At 40.9% G+C, this 22917-nt stretch overlaps 2 protein-coding genes across 5 annotated transcripts in view; one reads left to right on the top strand and one right to left on the bottom strand.

The window, feature by feature from the left end:
• dis3l (DIS3 like exosome 3'-5' exoribonuclease) overlaps positions 1-1744 on the top strand; it is a 39399-nt gene extending 37655 nt beyond the window's left edge. The window contains exons 18-20 of one of the 4 annotated variants that reach the window (XR_005615137.1): positions 283-771; positions 1079-1179; positions 1285-1744. Coding sequence is in view for 1 of the 4 variants with exons in the window: in XM_031757696.2 (XP_031613556.1) it covers positions 283-600 (318 nt within the window). In the remaining 3 variants the exon portion in view is untranslated. Of the gene's footprint in view, positions 1-282 lie in introns of all 4 variants that reach the window. The other 3 variants (XR_005615133.1, XR_005615136.1, XM_031757696.2) reach the window with 3 other exon arrangements.
• tipin (timeless interacting protein) lies at positions 1566-21176 on the bottom strand. Its single transcript, XM_031757697.2, has 8 exons — positions 21062-21176; positions 16871-17018; positions 16288-16378; positions 12938-13013; positions 12491-12613; positions 12342-12405; positions 12013-12231; positions 1566-2459 (listed from the first exon to the last, which is right to left on the bottom strand). Exons 2-8 carry the CDS (start codon positions 17004-17006, stop codon positions 2218-2220), a joined length of 951 nt encoding a protein of 316 aa, XP_031613557.1. The 5' UTR covers positions 17007-17018; positions 21062-21176; the 3' UTR covers positions 1566-2217.
• Between the last annotated feature and the right edge of the window lie 1741 nt (positions 21177-22917).

Genomic DNA, 22917 nt, shown 5'->3' with positions numbered 1-22917 from the left:
GTATCCAACTATGCTCACTATTTATAAACAAAATTGTGGCACACTAAGAAGCTCTGTGTAAGGAAACTTCTCCACTCTACACCACTGTCTACTTAGCTGTGATGCTTCTCTGCTACATGTGCTGTGCACAGTGCAGAGAGGATTGCTGTTATATACTACAACACAAACCTTAAGTGGGCCTGTCATTGCATAGCATTCCATTAGACTATTTTCAGTAGGTACCATTACTGTGTATTGATAGAACTGAGGAATACTGTGACTTAGGTTCTCTGCTCTCTTCAGGTTCGTATTTCTGTCCACTCTTCAACTTGCCACGCTGACCGTCTAAACCTCGAGGTCATCAGCAACAAGCCTCACCACAGTGCCAAGTCCCAGCAGCCCAGCCCTCAGGGCCGCAGTCAGCTGGTCAAAGAGGTGGTGCGTCAGAATGAAGAGGCGCTGGCTCAGGAGAAGATAGCCCGGCGCCCCAAACTCTCCAAAGAGGAAAGAGAGTTTCGTCAGAGCAAAACTCCCAGTCTGTACTCTATTCTGGAAGAAATCAGAGAGTTGGCTCTGATGGATCTGGAAATGGCTTCACGCCTCCCGGCAACAACAGCATAGAAACGCTGTAGCCCAGCTTTAGCTCCAAGTCAAGCGGTCACTTGTGAGAACTGCACGCTGTGCGCTAACAGAACAGTGATCATTGAAGATCACTCGTGCTGTCCCCATTCAGGGAAGGAGTAATACAGGTCATTCTTGTAGCTCCAGATTGTGTGTGGACAAATCACATGAGTGAGTGAAGTCACAGGAAAGCAAACACAAAAACAATATTAAGTAAAAACATATCCTGCCATCTTTTTAGAAACCAGAGTCAAACTGAATCAGAGTCGATACATTTTGTAAAAGTTAGTTTTTAAAATCACATCAAGTTAAACTTAGTTGTAAGAGGTTAGGGAACGTGTTAATGCCAGTGAAGTGTCAGCAGTTAATTTGACAAAACCTATTGCTAACTGCAAATGTGGTTCAATCCTGCAGGCAACTAGTCAAACTACAACAGGTTAAAGACGTCTGGTAACAAATGGCTTTTTTCTCTCAGCAGCAGTGATCTACATTAATATCTCACTAGTGGGGCTTGGCACCTACGAGATTTCAAACTGACCTGGTAAAAATAAAATGTCTTGTTGTATAGAACCATTTTTGGTGAGTTCACACATATTGTACTACCTGTGACCACTTCATACAAACCCCAGCACGAGTATCGTTCTGGAGATGATAAAACGTCCACTCGTCCATTTTCTTCTGCAGGTCCTGGAATCTGTCCCAGCTGTCATAGGGTGAGAGACAGGATACGCCCTGGACCGGTCACCAGACTGTCACGGGGCGCTGATAAAACTTCAAGTACTTTTTGCAGTGGGCCACAGTCATGTGACCATGTCACTCATCATTAGCAGACATTAAAATATAAACACGTATAGTAATGAAGACACGTGAGGTTGGTTGTTTAGATATTGGAAGTGATGTATAAAACTATGATGTATTTATCTTATAGTGTGTATATCAAGAGACTGTATAGAAGACACCAACACTAACATTTTAAGGGCATTTTTATTGTTTGAACTTAAACTGATAAATAATCAGAACTGTTTTTTGGTTTGTGGATTTTAAGATTGTTTTCTAGAACTACCAACAGAAATATGAAATGGACCTAACTGTTTCAATAAGTGTGCAGTGGCCTGCAATTAAAAATGGTGTTTTCATTAGCTCAGATGGAGCCATTTCATCGTGCTGTGTTTTCATGTCCGTGCAGTAGCCTAGAACTAACCAAGCAGTGGCTTAAGAAACAACTGTTCATATTTGAACGAGCATTTAATGCTTGGAAGAGGGTGATGGTCAGTTGATGGTAATCTCACCTACAGCCCACATACTACACACTGGATATAGATACATATGAGAGCTGGAACTGTGGATCAGTTGTTCAAATATTTTTCTATAACATCTAGATACCAACACATGGTAAATACATTTAGGATTTGGACGTTAAAAAAAAAGATTTCCATTGATTATAAATATAAATGTCTTTGCTAATCCAAAGCTGACGTCACAGTGGGAACATGTGCTCAAGATATAAACCACCATAAATGCACATTAATACTCGAATGAGTAGGCATGAAAATTGGGAAACCTTTAAATCTGCTCACTGCCAAAGCTTTTCAGCAGAAACTGTGCTGCATATGAACTTTAATCCCCTCCTTTACAGTCGTTACTGAGTTGTTGCTCAGGGCTGAGGCCGGTCTCTTCCTCAGCCTCAGCGGGCTCAGAGTCTTTGGGGGGAAGTGGGCTGGTTTGTTGCGTGGAGGTGTTGTTGGTAGGCTCGAGGTCAGGATCTTCTACAGTTTCATCTCCACCGGTAGAACTGTTGATGACATTTGGTGAGGACGCAGCTGGAGGTTTGTCTCCTAACATGTCAGCAGTCTGAGAGTCTGAAAGGGTTGAGAATTAGAAACAGTGATGGTTTCAGTCAACAGAGACAACTTGGCACACTCAGTCTACTACGATTTATAAAAGACAGGCAAAACATCACATCTGGGAAGCTGAGATAATGAAAAATGAAACTGTAAACTGCAGGGTTCATTTTTCAGGGTCAAATTTAAGCACTTTCAAGGTCCATTATCGACCTTTTCCAGCACATTACCAAAACAAAGAATGCATGTTTCACTTTGCATCACCTCAGTAAGACCATGTAAAAATTAAAACAAATCATCTTTGGGTTGACTTAAATGTTCTTTGTTCCCCTTTTGTTAAAACAGAGAAACATGCACCACACAAAAATACTGAAAAAGGAAATGGTTGTCTTATATGCATATAGTGTACAAACTCAGAAAACACATTTCTCTTAAAAATGAAGATGTGCAAATGTGAACAAATCAACTTGTTAGAGATACTCATCTCCACTTGGAAAAAAACAACCACACAAAACAAGAAATCTGCACAAATGAATAAGTCTGCTCATCAGATATTGATGCTTCTTTCCTATGTGACACAAAAATAGGAGACAGATGTTTGTTTTTTAACTAGTTAAGCACCCACACCACCAAAAATGGGGGCAAAAGGGAGGAGATCACGTTTAATCGGTTATAACACGAGGTCAGAAATGTAAGTGGCGACATGAGTAGTGTCCACAGAAACCTCTGAATCTCAGCTGTAAACCGTTTCTACAAACACCAAACAGTTAAAAGAGCAGTTACATCATCATGAATCTGTGGACAGGTAATGATGATTTTAATTTATGATTTTCTGGAGTAAAATGCCAACCGAAACATATTTTCAAAGGTGTTATAAGCTATAAAATACTTTTAAAAATTAGGTGAGGGGGCGTTTGACCAGGTCGAGTGGGCCTATATGCTCCGGGTACTGGAGAAGTTCGGTTTAGGCGAACAGTTTATATCATGGGTTGATATGATATATAGGCATCCCTCTTCTTCCATTCTTACTAACCAAGATAGATCTGCGCCTTTTTTTTTTAATCATGGGACACGACAAGGCTGCCCTTTGAGCCCTTTGCTCTTTGCAATTTCTATTGAACCTCTTGCAATAGCCATTAGGAATGAGCCCTCTATTGACCCTGTCAGATTGGGGAATATCAAGCACTACATTTCCTTATATGCGGATGATGTTGTTTTGTTTTTGTCAAATCCTGAGCGATCTGTTCCTGTACTCTTAGATGTGGTGAGGTCATTTGGGAAATCTCAGGTTATACAATTAATTGGCAGAAGAGTGAGTTTGTGGCTTTAACTACAAATTTGGATGTTGATTTTTAAAAGTTTTGCCTTTTAAAATCACAGACAGATTGAAATACTTGGGTGTCACTTTGCCTAAGGATCCTAAATTGATCTTTAAGTTGAATTATCTTGAACAAGTAGAAAAATTGAAAATAGATGTTGAGAAATGGAGGGCTCTCCCTATCTCCATGGTAGGTCGCATTAACGTAATTAAAATGGTTTCCTTCCTAAATTTTTATACTTATTTTTAAACTTACCTATTTTTCTGAATAAGCAATTTTTAAAGTGATCGACTCAGTAGTATTACCATTTGTCTGGGGCTTTAAAACTCACAGGATATCAAAAGTTCATCTATGTAAGTCAAAACTTAAGGGTGGATTTGCTTTGCCAGTGTTTCAGTTTTATTACTGGGCTGCAAATGCTAGAACTCTTGCTTATTGGCAGGAAGGGTACAAAAAATTAAGTCTGCCGATACCCCACCTTGGGTGGTCATAGAGAGTGGTGGGGTTGAGAATAGTTCCTCCCTGCTCTTCTTTTTCATCCTCTAATTCGCGAACCAAGGTCAATAATTTTATAGTTTCGAACTGTGTTAAAATCTTTAGTTAGATCAAAAAGGTTGTGGTCTACCAGACACTTCAATCCATACTCCAATATACGGTAATCATGCATTCCCACCCTCATGTTTAGACGCCTCTTTTGATATCTGGACACAGAAAGGTATTATTACTCTCAAAGATTTATATATTGACAGGCAGTTTGCATCATTTACTCAGTTGCAGAACAAGTTCTCTCTCCCTGCGTCACATTTTTTCATTATTTACAGATAAGAAACTATGTCCGTCAGAGTATTGCTAATTTTCCATCTCTTCCGGAAGAGGGGTCAATTTTACACTTCTTCTGAGTTCCCAGGATTCTAAAAAGTTGGTTTCTGGTTTTGTGAAAGCCTTTTCTGAGTATTTAAATTCTAAATCTGACTTTTTGAAGATGGCATGGGAGGAAGAGCTTGGTTTGCTGATTGGAGATGAGGTGTGGGAGAGTAGTCTGTGTATGATCCATTCTTGCTCTATAAATGCAAGGCATCAGTTAATTCAATTTAAAGTGCTTCATAGACTTCATTATTCAAAAACTAAACTGCACAGGATTTTTCCTTCTATCAGTTCGATATGCGATCGTTGTAAACTTGGAGAAGGCTCTCTTACTCATTTGTTTTGGACTTGTCCCAAATTGTATAACTATTGGTTGAATATTTTTAACTGTTTTTCTGATATCTATAATTGCACATTAGAGCCGGACCCAATAATTGCATTGTTTGGATCTTCCTCTTCCTTTTACACCTTAGCTCTGCTGCACAAACCACAGTTTTGTTCGAATGGTAATTGCTAAAAAATTATTTTGACTCTTTGGAAGACGGATATTGTACCTCAATTCAAAATGTGGCTCACAGAACTGACTGCTCTACTACATATGGAGAGAATTAGGTATATATTAGCAGACAAACTTAGTAATTTCTTTGATGTGTGGCAACCATTTTTAGATCATGTATTAAAACAAAGTCCTATTTGATCGATCACCAATAACTTAGCCTTCCACCTTAGCGTTTTATTTTTGTTTATTGCCAGTGTTGAAGCAATATTTTCGTTGTTGCAGTGTAAACTTTTGTCTTATTTGTGTGTTTTAGCCCTTGCTGTTGTGTTGTCTGTTTTTTTCGTTTGTTTTGTTTGTTTGTTTTTTCTTATATCAAAAAATCTCAATAAATATATATATTAAAAAAAAAAAAAAAATTAGGTGAGGGGAAATAAAAAAAAATCAATTTTTCTATGTTTGAGTCACAGTAACTTTGACATAGTAACATCTGTAGTAATATTTACACCTCTGATGCCATCTCACAAGCGTTAGCTTTATTTTGATACCAAGACTGTTTACACAGAGTTTGTAATTGCAGAGAATTACTCCATTTCATTTTGGTCATTTCATTTTCGGGCAGGAAGCTCACCCTTTTTGTTATACCCTTTAGATGAATACAGAGTTTTTTAATTAAATACATATTCTTTAAATAATGTTCCCTTTTATAAAAAGCAGGATAATTAAAAACAATAAAACATTTATTATAGCTCTATTACGTAGAAGAAACCTGTCTTTTCACTAACTGTGAGATGTTTAACAATAATACAGACAGCAATGTAGTCAAAGTCCTAAATGATCACCTTTAAAGTGTTTGTGCTAATAACACCATGTACAGTAAGACAGGCATGGAGAACAGCACTGACTGGGAGAGGCTTTGAACAGATGACACAGTTCAATTCAACATATAACTTTAAGAATCTATTTATTTAGTCTATCACCTGTGATATAATTATGTAAAATTATAACGTATTGTTTATCTCCCTTAAATAAACAGGCAGCCTTAAAGTATGAAATATTCATTTATTAAAACACTAAAATTTGTCTGTTGTCTCAGTGGCTGATAGTGCCCCACAGGCATCAGTGTGAGCTTAAAGCCATTTATAGTTTTTAAATTGTTTAATGTGTTGGTGCTCACGATAAACAGATTTTGAATGAAAGCCAGGGAACTTCGGTAGCACAAAAAATGGCTATTCTTTGTGCCCATATGGATCAGTCCCTCTTTTTACCATCCTTTCCTTAAGCCTTAAGTTGGCTAGTTAAGTGTCGGACTAACGTTTAAAGCTTTCACTTGAGTGAAGTAACTAATATTACTGCTACTGCTAAGTAATGTTAGCCAAGTTTAAAGCATACTGCATAAATCACCAATTGCCATAACTAACTGCTATACTAGCACTGCCATACTCTATCACACTCAGTGCATTTCAATCATTTCTCCAGCAAGTTTGACAGCTAGCAAAATAATAATAATATTAGTTTTAAACATTAGCATGTGTTATGTACACATACTCGGAAATTATTTACTAGGACTCACCTGTCATGTGACTCAAGAGTGCAAATCCCGCCAGTGTCGTTTTCCATCAAACACTCATTAAAACAGCACGAACCCTGAAACTGCTTATTAAAATAATATGTATGTATGTAAATAATAGTATGTTGCATTATTAAAAATTAAGCTTTCGCAGGTCTAGTTTAAAAGAAGGGATGCTACTTTTGACTGCCCTCCAGAGTTCACGTTAACTTCAGATCTCTGGAAGCTACACTACCAGAACAATGTCAGTTGTTTAGTTTCTATACAGGAAAAAAAAAGGGGGGGTAAAACAGGTTTTCAATTTAAGAGAGAGCGGGTGGATTGGCTCCCCTTAAGGAGGACTAATAACTGAAATCTGAAAGGTTAAAGTCGATGAGTAAATCACGCTCGGGTAATAAAATGGAAATGGTCTCATATCACCATCTAGTGTTATAAACTGTAAACACATTTTTATGGGTGAAGGCTCATAACAGAGCTACTTTCCACAGACCGATCAACAGGTAACTTTCTTTTTTCTATGAGTCTCATTTAAATCACATTACATCATTTCTGTGGTTAATGAGGAGCCTGAAGAACGATTTAATGTCATTGTTAAACATTTGTAGGCAACAGACAGCTGACAGCTGGCTCCGTTTTAACTAAAAAAGGAAGTAAAAACAGTTTGGATCACAAATGGAAGACAAAAACAGAAATACCACGTGTGGAATTACAGGGATTATTTTACATAACCATCATCTTATCATTGCATTAATTATCATTTCATCAAAGCGTTTATTGAAGCTGCTGGCATTATGTTATAATTTATATTATAGGGGTTATCATAATCAAATATTAACATGTTTATTACAGGTGCAGTTATAACTACTTTAAAATGATTGAGTTAAATATATATGTATCATAACTCATATGCTGAGTATATTGTTACAGTAAAATAGTAGCTGAGCAAAGGCCTGAATGTATTCAGCTTCTTGTGGTATTTGAGTTTGCTTAGTTACAGGTGACGGAAGGATGTCCAGTCCATGGTGACCTCAAAGGCCTTAGGTCATCACCATATTCGGAAGAGTATGCCACAAGGAGGAACCTCTATGTTGCATTTAATTCTTAAAATACATGAATGTTCTGTACATGCAAATTATGTGCTTGTAAACGCAAGAAGGGGCGTTACAATACCCTGATGTTATAAAAGCAATCTAGAGTGTATTTTGGGTAGAGATGTACAACTGTTTTGCAGTTTGCACCTCTCCACGCTGCGTGCATTAAAATCAATTGTTTGAACGACCTTTTCTGGACTATCATTGTTTTACTCTCATCCTCAATTTCGAACCCGTAACACACGCCTAATTGAAGCTGACATCAGATAGGCAGTAAAGAAATCAATGTTTTCTACATGCTTTGCCTTTTATTACCAAACTCCACACTAATGTGATGAATCTCTGGTGGTTTGGACGAACTGTGCAATACGGGAACTCGTCACTACTGTGATGACTTTCAGGGTTTCTGGTGGATATATACACTATATCCACTTCACTATATTGTAAGGAGTATTCACTCACCCATCCAAATCATTGAATTCAGGTGTTCCAGTCACTTCCACAGCTGTATAGAATCAAGCACCTAGGCATGCAGACTGCTGCTACTAAGTGGAAGTGATTGGGAACAACAGCAACTCAGCCACGTAAAATCCCACAGTGAGGTCAGTGGATACTGAGGCGCGCAGAGGTTGCTAATTTTCTGTGGAGTCAATCGCTCCAAACTTCACATGGTCTCCAGATTAGCTAAAGAACAGTGCACAGAGAGCTTCGTGGAATCCATTTCCATGGCCAAGCAGCTGTAGTCCAAGCCTTACATCCCAGAGTGCAACGCAAAGCATGGGATGCAGTGGTGTAAAGCACGCCACCACTGGACTCTAGAACAGTAGAGATGCGTTCTATGGACGAATCACAGTTCTCAATCTGGAAAGCCGATAGACAAGTCTGAACTTAGCAGTCGCCAGGACAACAGAGCTCCAAGTTTGGTAGCAGGGAGATTTTGGTGAGGGGTTGTTTTTCAGAGGTTGGTCTCAGTCTCTTCGTTCCAGTGAAAGGAACTCTTAATGCTTCAGCATACCAAGACATTTTGGCTCCCAACTTTATGGGAACAGTTTGGGGATGGCTTCTTCCTGTTCCAGCATGACTGGGCACCAGTGCACAAAGCAAGGTCCACAAAGACATGAACTCTGGCATGGGAGTCCTGACCAGAACACCTTTGGGATGAATTAGAGCAGAGACTGTGAGCCAGGCCTTCTAATCCAACATCAGTGTCTGACCTTACAAATGGTCATAAACTCCCATAAACACTCCCAGAAGAGTTGAAGCTGTTATAGGTGCACAAGGTGGGCGGACGTCGTGAATGGGATGTCACTCAAGTTCATATGAGTGTGAGGGCAGATGAGCAAACACTTTTGGCAATATACAGTGGAACCCCGACTTACGAATACCCCATTTAATGAAAAATTCAAGTTACGAAAGCACTTAACGGCAATATTTCTGCCCATGGTACGGCAAAATGCCCGTGTAACGAAATCCGCTGGCTCTGATTGGCTGAGCCCAGAATGCCTTCCGAAACATGTGACAACCCCTTGGCTTTCGTACTTGCGCTTCGCTGTTCCACTTGAACGACGTATTGTTGTTGCATTTAGCAATTAGCCTATAGCCTATTGTTCATTCATCATGAGGCCGAAAAAAACTTTCTGCAAGTGATTCCAGTGACAAGAGTAAGCGTAAAGTGCTCTCGATGGAAACAAAGAGAAATCATTGATAAATATGAGCCAGGTGTGAAACTTAGTGCTATTGCACGTGAGTATGGCCGAAATCCTTCGACCATAGGAACAATTCTAAAACAAAAAGAAGTCATCAAAGCAGCTAAACCTTCAATGGGCAACACTGTCATGTCCAAAAGGAAGACCCCCATACACGACGAGATGGAAAGGCTTCTCCTTGTTTGGATTAAAGACAAGGGAAGGACTGGTGATACCCTCAGAGAGACGATCATTTGCGAGAAGGCGTCCTCAATTTATAATGATTTAGTAAGTAAGGCAGCTTCTGATGAGCAGCCAACGGCATTGATGTCCTCGCAGGAGGCACCCCCAACCTCCCCAGAGTTCAGGGCATCGCATGGGTGGTTTGATCGGTTCAAGAAGAGGACTAGCATCCACTCCGTTGTGCGTCACGGCGAGGCAGCAAGTTCCGATCACAAGGCTGCCGAAGAATTTGTTAAAGAAATTTGAGGAACTCATAAATCAAGAAGGCTACATCCCCCAGCAGGTATTCAACTGTGACGAGACCGGCCTCTTCTGGAAAAAAATGCCGCGGCGTAAGTACATCACCGCGGAGGAAAAAAAGATGCCAGTCCACAAGCCCGTGAAGGATCGTCTTACCCTCGCCCTGTGTGCTAATGCCAGTGGGGACTGTAAGGTCAAGCCACTCCTAGTGTACCACTCAGAAAATCCGCGTGCCTTCAAGCAACACAAAATTTTAAAGGAGAGGCTCGAGGTTATGGGGAGGTCCAAGCCCAAGGCCTGGGTGACCCGACAGTTCTTTGTCGAATGGGTCAACTTGGTCTTTGGCCCTGCTGTCAAGAAGTTCCTCGAGGAGAACGATCTCCCCATGAAGTGCCTGCTGATCATCGATAACGCCGCCGTCCACCCCTCTGGCCTCGAGGACGACATCCTGGAGGAGTTCTCGTTCATCAAGGTTCTCTTCCTCCCTCCCAACACGACTCCTCTCCTCCAGCCCATGGACCAGCAAGTGATCTCTAATTTTAAGAAACTGTACACAAAACACATGTTCAAACGGTGTTCCGACATAACAGAGAGTACACAGCTCACCCTCAGGGAGTTTTGGAAAAATCATTTCGACATCGTTGCATGCCTCAAGTTGATTTCTTTGGCATGGCGGGAGGTGAGTCGTCGAACGCTAAATTCTGCTTGGAGGAAGCTGTGGCCTGATGCTGTTGCCCCTTGAGATTTTGAAGGCTTTGAGGAAGGGGGGAGGAGGAGGGGGAACCTCAACCTGAAGTCGAGGTTGAGGAGATCGTAAATCTTGGCACCGCCCTGGGACTGGAGGTCGACGAGGAGGATATAAACAACCGTGTGCATGAACATCAAGAGGAGCTGTCAACGGCAGAGCTGCAAGAGTTGGAGGCGATGCAGCACTGATCAGTACAGCAAGAATTCAGCAAGGAGTAGGAGGAGGCCGTCATACCATCGGCCGATATCAAGGACATTCTCCGTGATTTTCAGAGGGTGGCCGATTTTGTCGAAAAAAATCACCCTGAAAAGAACTTTACCGCTCGTGCTATAGAGCATTTTAGTGACGTCTGCCTCTCCCACTTCAGATCCATTTTGAAAAGTAGACAGAGACAGACGTCTTTTGAGAGATTTTTCACAAAGAGGCCAGCAACAAGTCAACCTTCAGGTGAAAGTGTGCCTTAGAAGGCGAAAAGAGATGAAAGTAGCAGTAGTGATTAGTTAACATAAACATAAACATAACAACATAAAAATGTTTTATACAAAATATAAAATTTAAAAAAAAATTATAAAATAGAAAATTAAAAAATTATACAAGTTTAAACAATATTGTAGCGGGTCAGGGCTGTTTGGGTTTTGTTGACAGCTGTGTTCTGTTGTTTGAGGCGGCAGTGTTATGTTGCCATGGTTACCATGTGACGCGCTCTCTCGACGACTGTGTGTTTTCTGGGAGAGAGAGCGTCTTTTTCTTGTAGTTGTTGTTGTTATGCTAGTGCTGCGCTGAGCAGTTGGGCTAGCGGCAGTGTTGAATGCAAATAAACGGCTGTGCTCCCTGGCCAACACTGCGGGAAGCAAGACCAAACAATACCTCTGTCTCCTCCTTGTCTGAGCTCGCCACAATATGCAAGTTTTAGTTTTAATGTTTAGAATGTTATGTACATGTACACGTACATATGCATGCATGCATGCGTATGCTTTCTTCAGTCTCCACCACCTCCGCCACCTCCTCCTCCACCAAAAACTTCGTCTCCAGCCAGCATCGCCTCACTCAAAAGGCGCGATGGGTGCTTCGACTTACGAAAATTTTTGACTTATGAAAGACCCTCGGGAACGAATTAATTTCGTAAGTCGGGGTTCCACTGTACTGTATATTCAATGTTTTGCTTTTTGTGTTTTCACATAATGTTAATACACCAATAAAGCTAGATGATTTTTATGAACCTTCGCTGAATGTTTTGTAGCAATAATTATGTTTTGTAGTAATTATTTCTGTTATATTGTGTCCCACCTGTGTGATACATTTTTGCCATTCTTACCAATTTGTTGCTGCTGCTGGCGTGCGAGCCTCTTTTCCAGGGCCCGCTGTCTGTTCAGCTCAATGCGTTTCTGCTGCTCTTCGGTCAGAGAGGGAGTAGGTGGGGGAGCGAGGAGTTCGGCAATCTGCCCCTGGGGATCATTAACAAAGCTCTCTCTGCTGAATAGATCAGGATCCCCAAATGTTTCCAGTTCACGTTGTACCTCTTTGTCACCAGCACCTGAACACAATTTCAAGCAACGCTGATAATTAAGTCCTGTGGAATATGGCAAGTATTTCCTACACGTGTGAATCCACCGTATCCCCATCAGTAATGATTTTTTTTCTTACCATCTGTACTTGTAAAATCTTCATGTGTCAGGGGCATGTCCAGTCGTATTCGTTTAAGACATGTCTATAAAAGAATGAGTAAAAAATTACAAATTCTGAACATTAGGAATCCCACACGCTTGCAGGAAATATTCTATGCTTCCTCTCACCTGCACTTCCTTTTTGCTGCCGAGCCTTTCCACTTTGTCAATAAAATCTTCAAATTGCAATTTGGGGTACAACCTGTGGGCCCAGTTTTCCATCTTCTGCATTAGCAGCCGCAGGTCTGCAGCCTAATGGGGCCAACATCAAAAACAGCGAGTAGTGATATGAAAGAGGGTTGTGTGTGATAGGACGTTTCTTCCTCCCACTAAAAAAATGACTTTCAGTCATCGGAACAAAAGACTTATTAAAAAAGACATCTTAATTTGGTATAACCAACCTTTGGTTCACCTCACTCATTTTTGACCACGTCAGAAAGGGCAACTTTTGACCTTTTAGTCTCAAACCAAACTTAGGACATCTATTTAAAAGCTGACAGGCCAAACAGATTTAGCTCAAAAACCAATGTTCATTCACATCTGGTAATTGGTGGGACAGATGTTATCATATCCTACCTCGTGTCCTTTGCCTTTGAACTGGATATTGTCAAAGAGAGTGCCCAGAGTTGGAAGCCCTCTATCTGATATCAGCCTGGGAAAAAAAATATTAACACTAAGTTAAACCATTAATGGATTACAAGCAGGGTTAGCAGCACATCCAGGCATATTTGGCTTATCCAATTCAGGATCGTGGATGGCTGAAGCCTATCCCAGCGGCCAGGTCGCCAGCCTGTCACAGGGCCAACACAGACAGACCCTCCTAATGGAAATATCAATGCCTTTAGATGTACCATGTTCAGTAGGCAGTAGCTTGTTGGGGAGGTAGGGTGTTTGGTTTTCAGCGTGCCCACAACTTTTCTTTTGCCACCTGTTTGTACATAAGGCAGTATAATGAGACCTAGTCAAATTTCTCCATCTAAAAAAATAAAAATATATTGCAAAGTAGAGCAGGGCGATATGGCCAAAAATATATATCACGATATATATTTGAAAATTTGCAATAACGATATAACTGACGATATAATTGATGCGAGACAAAATACAACTCTAAAACTTTACTAGCGCAAAAAACCCCCATCCATTTATTTTCACTTAAACAAGCAGCTGTGTTTTATGTGCAGTAAAGCTATGTAAAAGTTTAACAGTGCAAATGCAAATTCCTTGCTGAAAGTTTAACCAAAAGGCATTTCCAGTAGAAATGGGCTGACATATCCTGAGCATAATCATGTATAATATTCACTTAAGTTAAAAAGAGGTGCTTTGCAACATTAAACTGCAGTGTGCCAAATAAAAAAGTCAAATACGTATTTTTCGGACCATAAGGTGCACGGGATTACAGCTGCTCTATTCCCATGTTGTTGCAGTATATTAATGACTAACCTGGTATTGTGGATGGATTATCTCAGTTGTTCTCCTGACTAAAGTTTGGTCCGTTTACAGCATCCTGCCATGCGATTGCATTTGTCTCTAACCATCAGGAACCCTCACGTTAACTTTTATCGAGTGGAAAAAAGTTAGCGTTCATCCTCCAGCTTTACTGTGTTTATGTTATGCTAACACAGCTGTGTCGCTAGCGATCACGTAGCACATCATTATATACCAGCTAGCCCAACTTCAGTAACCCTACAAACGTCACTGCTGTTTAGTTTCCTGTCTTTATTTATGTTGGAAATGATAGCAGAGCAGTACGTTTGATTTTTTTCTGAAATCTCTCAGTCAGAACATGCTATATCATGTTTAGGTAACTAGCGAAACTAGTGAGCTAACTCCCGCTAGCGTCCTGCTAACTTCTAACTCCGTTAAATGTAATAAATTCTGTTTTCATGGATGCCTGGATGTTAAACTTCATAGTTACACCTGGTAAAGCAGCAACGCTGATCGTTTTATTAAAGATGGAAGAATTTAGACAGTTTTTAACTCTCAGTGATGCCGCAGTGTTCGTTTGACTTTGGGACCTGAAGCCGACGGAGTTCAGGACCCAGAGCACCTTGCACCTTAGTCCGACAAATACAGCAATAATGTTCTACAAAAAAATGTGCTTTGTTGTGTATCTGACGGACAAACACCAAACCAGTTCCATATCACTCAAGTGGCACCATTTTTACAAACCGATTCTGGTTCATCCGTTTCACTCAACAATCGGCCATGTGCGTATGAAAACAAAGGCATTGCGCATGCGCGTTTTACCCATATTCTATCGCGATATTTCATTTTCTTATCGTTGCCTAACATTGTACCGGTATTACCGTGAACGGTATAATATGGCCCAGCCCTATTGCAAAGTTGCAATTAATTTGAATATTTTATAAAATGAAAATCTGTTTTTCTTTAATACAGCTTGCAAGTTTTATCCTAAATATAATCCACGTTCTTACTTAAAAGCTTATTTATCCTATGATTTAGTATGACTTAGTTCTGTCCAGTAATATTGTGAACAGAACAGTAACAAAGGAGTGCCACTGGGACACCCACTGGGAGACCCACTGGGAACGAGCCTGACTTATTGTTGGCATTACTAACCAGGTTCTCACTATAGGTGTACAGAGACTGGAAACAACTAATACTAAACACACTAAAGGCAGTTATAGCACACAGTTTTCATCATGCTATAATCAGGGCACACTGAAATGTGATGGGAGGTCCAGTAAAGATAATGAGTCTGAAGAAAACCTGTTGCTTCTTGGACTGGGGCCTGCAATCCAGCAGCACCAGCTCTGCTTTTCATGTGTGGCATAACCAGGGCATCCATCTTTCTAACACATCCAGGGATGTCTCCAACGCTCTGACAATTTCCAGTCTGGGAATTTTCTCCATCCAAATGATGAAAACAACAATGGTATTAGAGTCTTTCTTCTTTAAATGACTGGCAGAGTGAAGATGCACCATCATCACACAGATGCAGTCATTTATATCCGCCGCTAAAGCGTAAGAAGACGCTGCAGTATTCTCCTAAACAACAGGTGTCACCACTCAGATAATATCACATCACTTTTTTGTGCAAAGTTCTTTCCACAAACTTAAGTTTTCAAACATTTGCAACATCTCCCTCTGTGTGTCAGTGTGTCTCTGAGCTTCTGTGCACGATTATTACTCAAATGGTGATAAAACCAGTGCGATCGTACACTCGTGTGTTCAACCCGGCCACATCGCAACGCACCAAGTTACAATCAAACCAAGAGATGCATGACCACAAAGATTGTGTTGCGTTACACAGGATGTGATGTGAAAATTGTCATCAGACACCGGCGACACAAACAACGCAGCAAGCATAAAACATCCTGACGCTAACCCACTGATACTGTGCACACGTCAATCAATGATTTTGGCCTCCTTGTGTCCCAGCCAGCCCGTTCTCGCTCCCGAGGCGTAACATGCTGACGTTTTGTCACGTCCCGCGGCGTTCCCGAGGAACGCGAAAGGAGACCTTCGGCGTTCTTATGGTACGCGGCGGATTATGGCTGAAATCCAGTGCAATGACGCTCCCGCGGTAATAGACGTTCCAGCCCTGTATTCCAGCCCTAAACCTAACCTTATCCCTAGCCCTAATCATAACCTTATTCCTGACCTTAACCAAGACTTTAATGACGTTAAATAGCGTGTTTCTAAGCGATTTGAAGAAAAAGAGCGAACATGTGTAGATTGAGTCCAGACGGTTCTCATATTTCCTCATTTTTCCGAGGTCGTCATTTAGGAACGTGGTGGGTAGCCGAAAACGTAATATGTTGACGATTTGTCACCTAGCGTAAAATGTTACGCTTTGGGAGTGAGAACGTGTTGAGCTCACACAAGATGACATCAAATTCCTATTTAAATGCGCATTTTAATGCATTTCAACCATCTGTCGTAATATAAAATGTCTTTGCTACCTGTGGGAGTCCAGCTTGGGTTGGGGTCTCTTCACGCCTCTCCTTTTAGCAGTAGGGACATCAGCCAGCTGTGATACCTCACCTTCATCTCCTGCATTAAACAGAGCACATGACAACAGGATGTGTTTCTAACTCATTCTGTTGGCAGCATGGCAAACTTCAAGCTTATCTTTTAAATCCAGAAAAAATTATAGATTGGAGGTTACAGAAGAAATGTGCTGGTTTGAACAGTATCTATCTGATAGATTTCATTTGCTCAAGCAAACAAAAACATGCATGTTGTTATTGTTAGAAACATCCAGTCTCAGAGTGATGCTGAAAAACCAGTTCATGCATTTGTTAATTCTAGGCTGAACTAACAAATTCATTATTATCAAGCTGTTCCAAAAAGCTTTGTGGAAGGACTAGAATGAGAGGTAATATTTCTCCCATATTAGCCTCTTTTTACTGATTCTTATTTTTCTATGTGATTCTTCATTAAACCATGAATTTAAAATCCTTCTCCTCACATACAAAGTGCTGAATCATCACGTCACATCTTAAAGACCTCATAGTAATCCTGTAAGAGCACAGCAGCATCTACCATCTGCAAAAGGGTCTCCTTCCTCCTGGGCTCCCCGGCCTGGGGAGTGTGGTGGTGGGAGTGGGGGGAAAGCTTCATCCTCTATGCCGTCATAGTCAGGAATGTCATGCGGGCTATTTTCCTGTTGGTCAAGCATGGTGAGTCGGTCCTGGAGACAAAGTAAAAGACGTGTGAGCCCCAGTCGTCAACAGCATCAGCATTCAGTTTAGATGAATTTAACTGCAATTTGAAAAAATGAATTACATTTATTTCTGTAACATTAATTCTTTACTGTGTTACAACATCAACATGAAACCTAAAAAACTGGCATTTACTTTTTTTACATCAACAGGAGGAGCTGTACAGACACTCATCCAACCTGGAATTATACCCCACATTCTGAAATGTACTATTATGATACATTATGTTTGTTTCACAGTTATATACATAATACAGTTTATAGATTTGCATATATTTACATTCTATCAGGGATGCACTGGTTGTGAACTTTTGGGCTGATAATGACATTTAAGAGTTACAATTTGGATGAATTATTATTGTGATACTTTTTTTTACAACTCTGTAGTATCACAGAAATATCATTAAAGTAACAGATTTGTTTTAAAGTCTTTCAGCTGTTCGGTAAACTATTTTCATCATCATCATCATCATCATCGTTTATTTATATAGCACTTTAAAAACACACCTGGTAGACCAAAGTGCTGAACAATACAAATATAAATATAGTAATAAAATAGCAAAAACCAAACATAGCAATAAAGTAAACTATTTTGAGCCAAAATGATGTGACACAACACATAAATACCAGAAAAGAGAAAAGAACATCTTCTATATTGCTTTGCTGTTCACACAAATTCTAATGCTACCCTTTGATTTTGGAAGCAGACAATTTTCTGTCCAGTATTAAAGTTCAAAGAACAGAGACTATACGTCTCCAATGGACTACTAAACAAGTTTACCAGAAAAATCAGACCCACGGTCATGTTGTGCCACTTTATTTGAGTGATTAGCCAGCAGTAATAACAGGGAATGACAAACTGACAGACTTTGTAGCACTCACCCCCATCATCACTAAGTGCTTAGAGCAGCTGGTCCTAGCACACTTCAAATCCTGTCTCCCCCCCACCCTGGACCCCCACCAATTCGCATACCGCCAGAACAGGAGCACAGAGGATGCAGTCTCCATCGCACTGCACTCTGTCCTCTCACACCTGGACAACAACAACACCTACGCCAGAATGCTGTTTATAGACTTCAGTTCAGCGTTCAATACAATCCACCCCTAACAACTCATCAGGAAACTGACAGACCTGGGCATCAGTTCCCTCATCTGCAAATGGTTACTGGACTTCCTGACCAACCGCCCCCAACATGTCCAGCTGGATAACCGCTGCTCATCAACAATCACAATGAACACCGGTGTACCACAAGGCTGTGTGATGAGCCCTTTCCTCTACTCCCTCTTCACCCACGACTGCAGACCTGCTGATGGTTCCAACACCATCATTAAGTTTGCAGATGACACCACAGTGATTGGCCTCATCAGTGACAACGATGAGACCGCCTACAGGGAGGAGGTGGATCGTCTGGCTGAGTGGTGCAACACAAACAACCTGCTGCTTAACACTGAGAAGACCAAGGAGCTCATCGTGGACTACAGGAGGAATGCTGACCCACATCCACCCATCCACATTAAGGGGACGGCTGTGGAGCGTGTGAGCAGCTTCAAGTTCCTGGGAGTCCACATCTCCGAGGATCTCATCTGGACGACCAACTGCTCCAAGCTGGTCAAGAAGGCTGACCAGCGCCTCTTCTTCTTGAGGACTCTGAGGAAGAACCACCTGTCCTCAGACATCCTGGTGAACTTCTACCGCTGCACCATCGAGAGCATCCTGACCAACTGTATAACAGTCTGGTACGGGAACTGCTCTGCCTCGGACCGGAAGGCGTTGCAGAGGGTCGTGAAAACTGCCCAGCGCATCGCCGGAGCACCACTTCCTGCCATAAAGGACATCTACAGGAAGCGGTGTCTGAAAAGGGCTGAGAAAATCATCAAAGACCCCAGTCACCCAACACATGGACTCTTCACCCTCCTGCCCTCTGGGAGGCGCTACAGGAGCCTCCGGACTAAGACCACCAGGTACCGGAACAGCTTCTTCCCCACAGCTGTCAGACTCCTGAACTCTGCCTCCTGACATCTGACCCACGTTAAACTCATGGACTGAACATACACACACCCACAACCACCTACACACACACACAATGGACAACTGTACCCTCAAACACACAATAATAACATGGACTGAACCACCACTCACAACCACTAGCACTTTATATAGCCTCTGTAGAAATTATCCACATATCTCACTTATCTTAACTGCACTACTGTATAGTTCTGTGTAAATAATCATTCTGTACATACAATAATTTTTAATCCTACAACTGTTTATAACTTGCATAGTTCACATTTCTGTATAACTGTATATCTCATATTTCTGTATAGTTTTTTTATTTCATATTTATATCCTGTACATAGCTTGTACTCACTACAGCCTGTACATACTTATAGTTATAGAATATTCATAACATACTTCATACCGTGTACATTATAACATACCATAATAGACCCATTTCTGTAATATACTTACATATCTATATTATTGCTAATATATATTGTAATATATCTATATCATGGCTAAAGCACTTCTGGATGGATGCAAACTGCATTTCGTTGCCCTGTACCTGTGACATGTGCAATGACAATAAAGTTGAATTCTATTCTATAAAACAAACAAACAATTTAGACATTTAGAAGGTGAAACATCTTTTCAGCTTAATTCCTTTTGCTGTATATGTCTATGTATGTATTTGCTGTATAGTGTCATTTGTTTGGAACATTAATCTTGATGTATACATAAAAAATTGATTAAAAATGAACACTGACACAATGAAACACAACATGTGTGCACGGTGACTACAAACAGAAGCATAATGTTTGTGGACTGCTTGTATCCTCCTGTGGATACAAACCAGCAAGAACTCCTCAGATTTCTGTCATTTACCATTAATGAAGTTTGACTTTTATTAATAAATAGAGAGTACGAATATCGGGCAGATATCACTTCGTCTGTTAGGCTACGTTCACACTGCAGGTCTTAATGCTCAATTCCGATTTTTTGATCAAATCCGATTTTTTTGTCTGCTTGTTCACACTACACATAAAATGCGACATCAAACGCGCTCCAGTGTGAACGCTCAAAGCGGCCCGCATGCGCAAAAGAAGATGTCACACAGAACTCGCTCTGTTTAGACCCAGAGCAAACAATATTGTTTGACTGATTGCCCTTAATATAAAGACTTCGGACTTTATGTTTCCAGATTTTTGCTTTAAGTTATTTTGTTATTTACATAATAATGTAAATAACCTAATAATGATCCTTTTTGCTGTTTTAGAGGAGCGGTGCTTCAAAGGATAGTTGCAGATTTCTGTCAGAATCTGCAGAAAATACAGTAAAAATAAAATGTTCACATTTCTCCAACATTGTCTTCCCAACAGTTTCACCGGATGGCCAGGAAGCATTCGCGATGTCTTATCGGACGCTTCTCCGGCGCTGATAATCGGCGTCTGTCTTGTGTCAGTGACGTAAAAGACGGATTTAATGCGACTTGACCGTTCACACAGCAGTCGCTTTCTAAAACATCGGATACGTATCGGATTCAGTACCACATACGAAAGTGACCCAGATCGGATTTGAAAATATCGGATTTGTGCCGTTCACACTGTCATACCAAGATCGGATACGGGTCGCATAGGGGCGAAAAAATCGGATTTGATGCGCTTTCGCCTGCAGTGTGAACGTAGCCTTAGGCCCTTAATGGGATCGTCCGTGAAGCGGACACATCAGTGGCTCACAGGCTTAGCCACAGGAAGGTGGCAAACTAAACAAGCTGCTGATCTGGCCCAAACCCAAAGAGCTCCCACACGACTCACGTTCAGACCAGCAGCAGCAGGACACCATTATGTGCACCGTTAACGTTAGCGGCTACAGTTTGGACAGAACCAAACTGAGAGACTTTGGGTAAGTTATGAATAATGTAAGCTAACTGCTGTCAGATGAAGGAACTCTAAACTGTGATAAGTAAATGAAATAGCAGCTGTGTTTAAAATGAAAGGAAACTTTATTGTCATACCTGTTATGAGCAGTCGACAGAGAAACGCTACAACTTTTAACTTCAGCCTATAAGATGCGCCTTTTTTCCCTCCACAGGAAAGAACGAACGTCTCCTTCTTCCTGGTTGTTTTTAGCGGTCAGCAAACAGCAAAATGGTGCATTAGCGCCACCAAATGGTAAAGATTGTCCACTGAAAAGTCAAATTCTGTCAAACAATTTTGCCTTAAAAATGGAATATGGCCTGATAACTTTCACCTCATGAGTGTTTTTACAGTAAGTCGATGAGTTTCAGTGTGCTGTCATTCTACTGAGATCATGGGTCAGTCATCTTCTCCTAACCGGTTATTTCTTACAATGTAACATAACACCTTGGAGTCATTTTTGACCAGGACATGTCCTTCAATGCACATATTAAACAAATATGTAAGACTGCTTTCTTCCATTTGCGCAACATCTCTAAAATTAGAAATATCCTGTCTCAGAGTGATGCTGAAAAACTAGTTCATGCATTTATTACTTCCAGGCTGGACTACTGTAATTCTTTATTATCAGGATGTCCTAAAACTCGCTGAAAAGCCTTCAGCTGATCCAAAATGCTGCAGCAAGAGTCCTGACAGGGACTAGAAAGAGAGACATATTTCTCCTGTTTTGGCTTCCTTCATTGGCTTCCTGTTAAATCCAGAATTCAAAATCCTGCTCCTCACATACAAGGTCTTAAATAATCAGGCCCCATCTTATCTTAATGACCTTGTAGTACCATATCACCCTATTAGAGCACTTCGCTCTCACACTGCAGGCTTACTTGTTGTTCCTAGAGTATTTAAAAGTAGAATGGGAGGCAGAGCCTTCAGTTTTCAGGCCCCTCTTCTGTGGAACCAGCTTCCAGTTTGGATTCAGGAGACAGACACTATCTCTACTTTCAAGATTAGGCTTAAAACTTTCCTTTTTGCTAAAGCATATAGTTAGGGCTGGACCAGGTGACCCTGAATCCTCCCTTAGTTATGCTGCAATAGACGTGAGGCTGCCGGGATTCCCATGATGCATTGAGTTTTCCCTTCCAGTCACCTTTCTCACTCACTATGTGTTAATAGACCTCTCTGCATCGAATCATATCTGTTATTAATCTCTGTCTCTCTTCCACAGCATGTCTTTATCCTGTTTTCCTTCTCTCACCCCAACCAATCACAGCAGATGGCCCCTCCCCTCCCTGAGCCTGGTTCTGCCGGAGGTTTCTTCCTGTTAAAAGGGAGTTTTTCCTTCCCACTGTCGCCAAAGTGCTTGTTCATAGGGGGTCATATGATTGTTGGGTTTTTCTCTGTATTTATTATTGTGCGATCTACTGTGCAATATAAAGTGCCTTGAGGCGACTTTTGTTGTGATTTGGCGCTATATAAATAAAATTGAATTGAATTGAATTGAACATGTGTTTTCCAAAGTAATCACATTCCCCTTTTTTGTGTTTCCCTTTCATGAATAAATGGACTGCTTAAACCAGTGTGCCCAAATCTAAGCTTGTGTTTGTCATTTCTCCTACTTTAATTTTAATTTTAGAAACCTTCCTTTCTACTATTTCTACCACATTTCCATCCCCCCCACCCACCTTACTATGTTCTGTGTGATCCTGTCCATGACCCTGTACTTTTGCTAGAGAGAGAAGTTTTGGCAGCTCTTTTCTGATTTCTAATGACATTTTTCTGTGTCTACCAATAATGTTGCTGTTGGAGCTGTTTTAAATACACCTATCCAGAATCTTGCCTGATATTGAATACAGTTTCATTTCAGGAGAGCTGTGTCTGCTGCTGCATCATATACGACACATCTACAGTATAGCACAGATCTGATGAACCCACTTTCGACTAAACACTGAATTATATT

Source organism: Oreochromis aureus, linkage group 1 (assembly GCF_013358895.1).
Source record: "Oreochromis aureus strain Israel breed Guangdong linkage group 1, ZZ_aureus, whole genome shotgun sequence".
Lineage (NCBI taxonomy): Eukaryota > Metazoa > Chordata > Actinopteri > Cichliformes > Cichlidae > Oreochromis > Oreochromis aureus.
The sequence above is the reverse complement of the archived record's forward strand: the minus strand, read 5'-3'. Positions and strand labels throughout refer to the sequence as shown.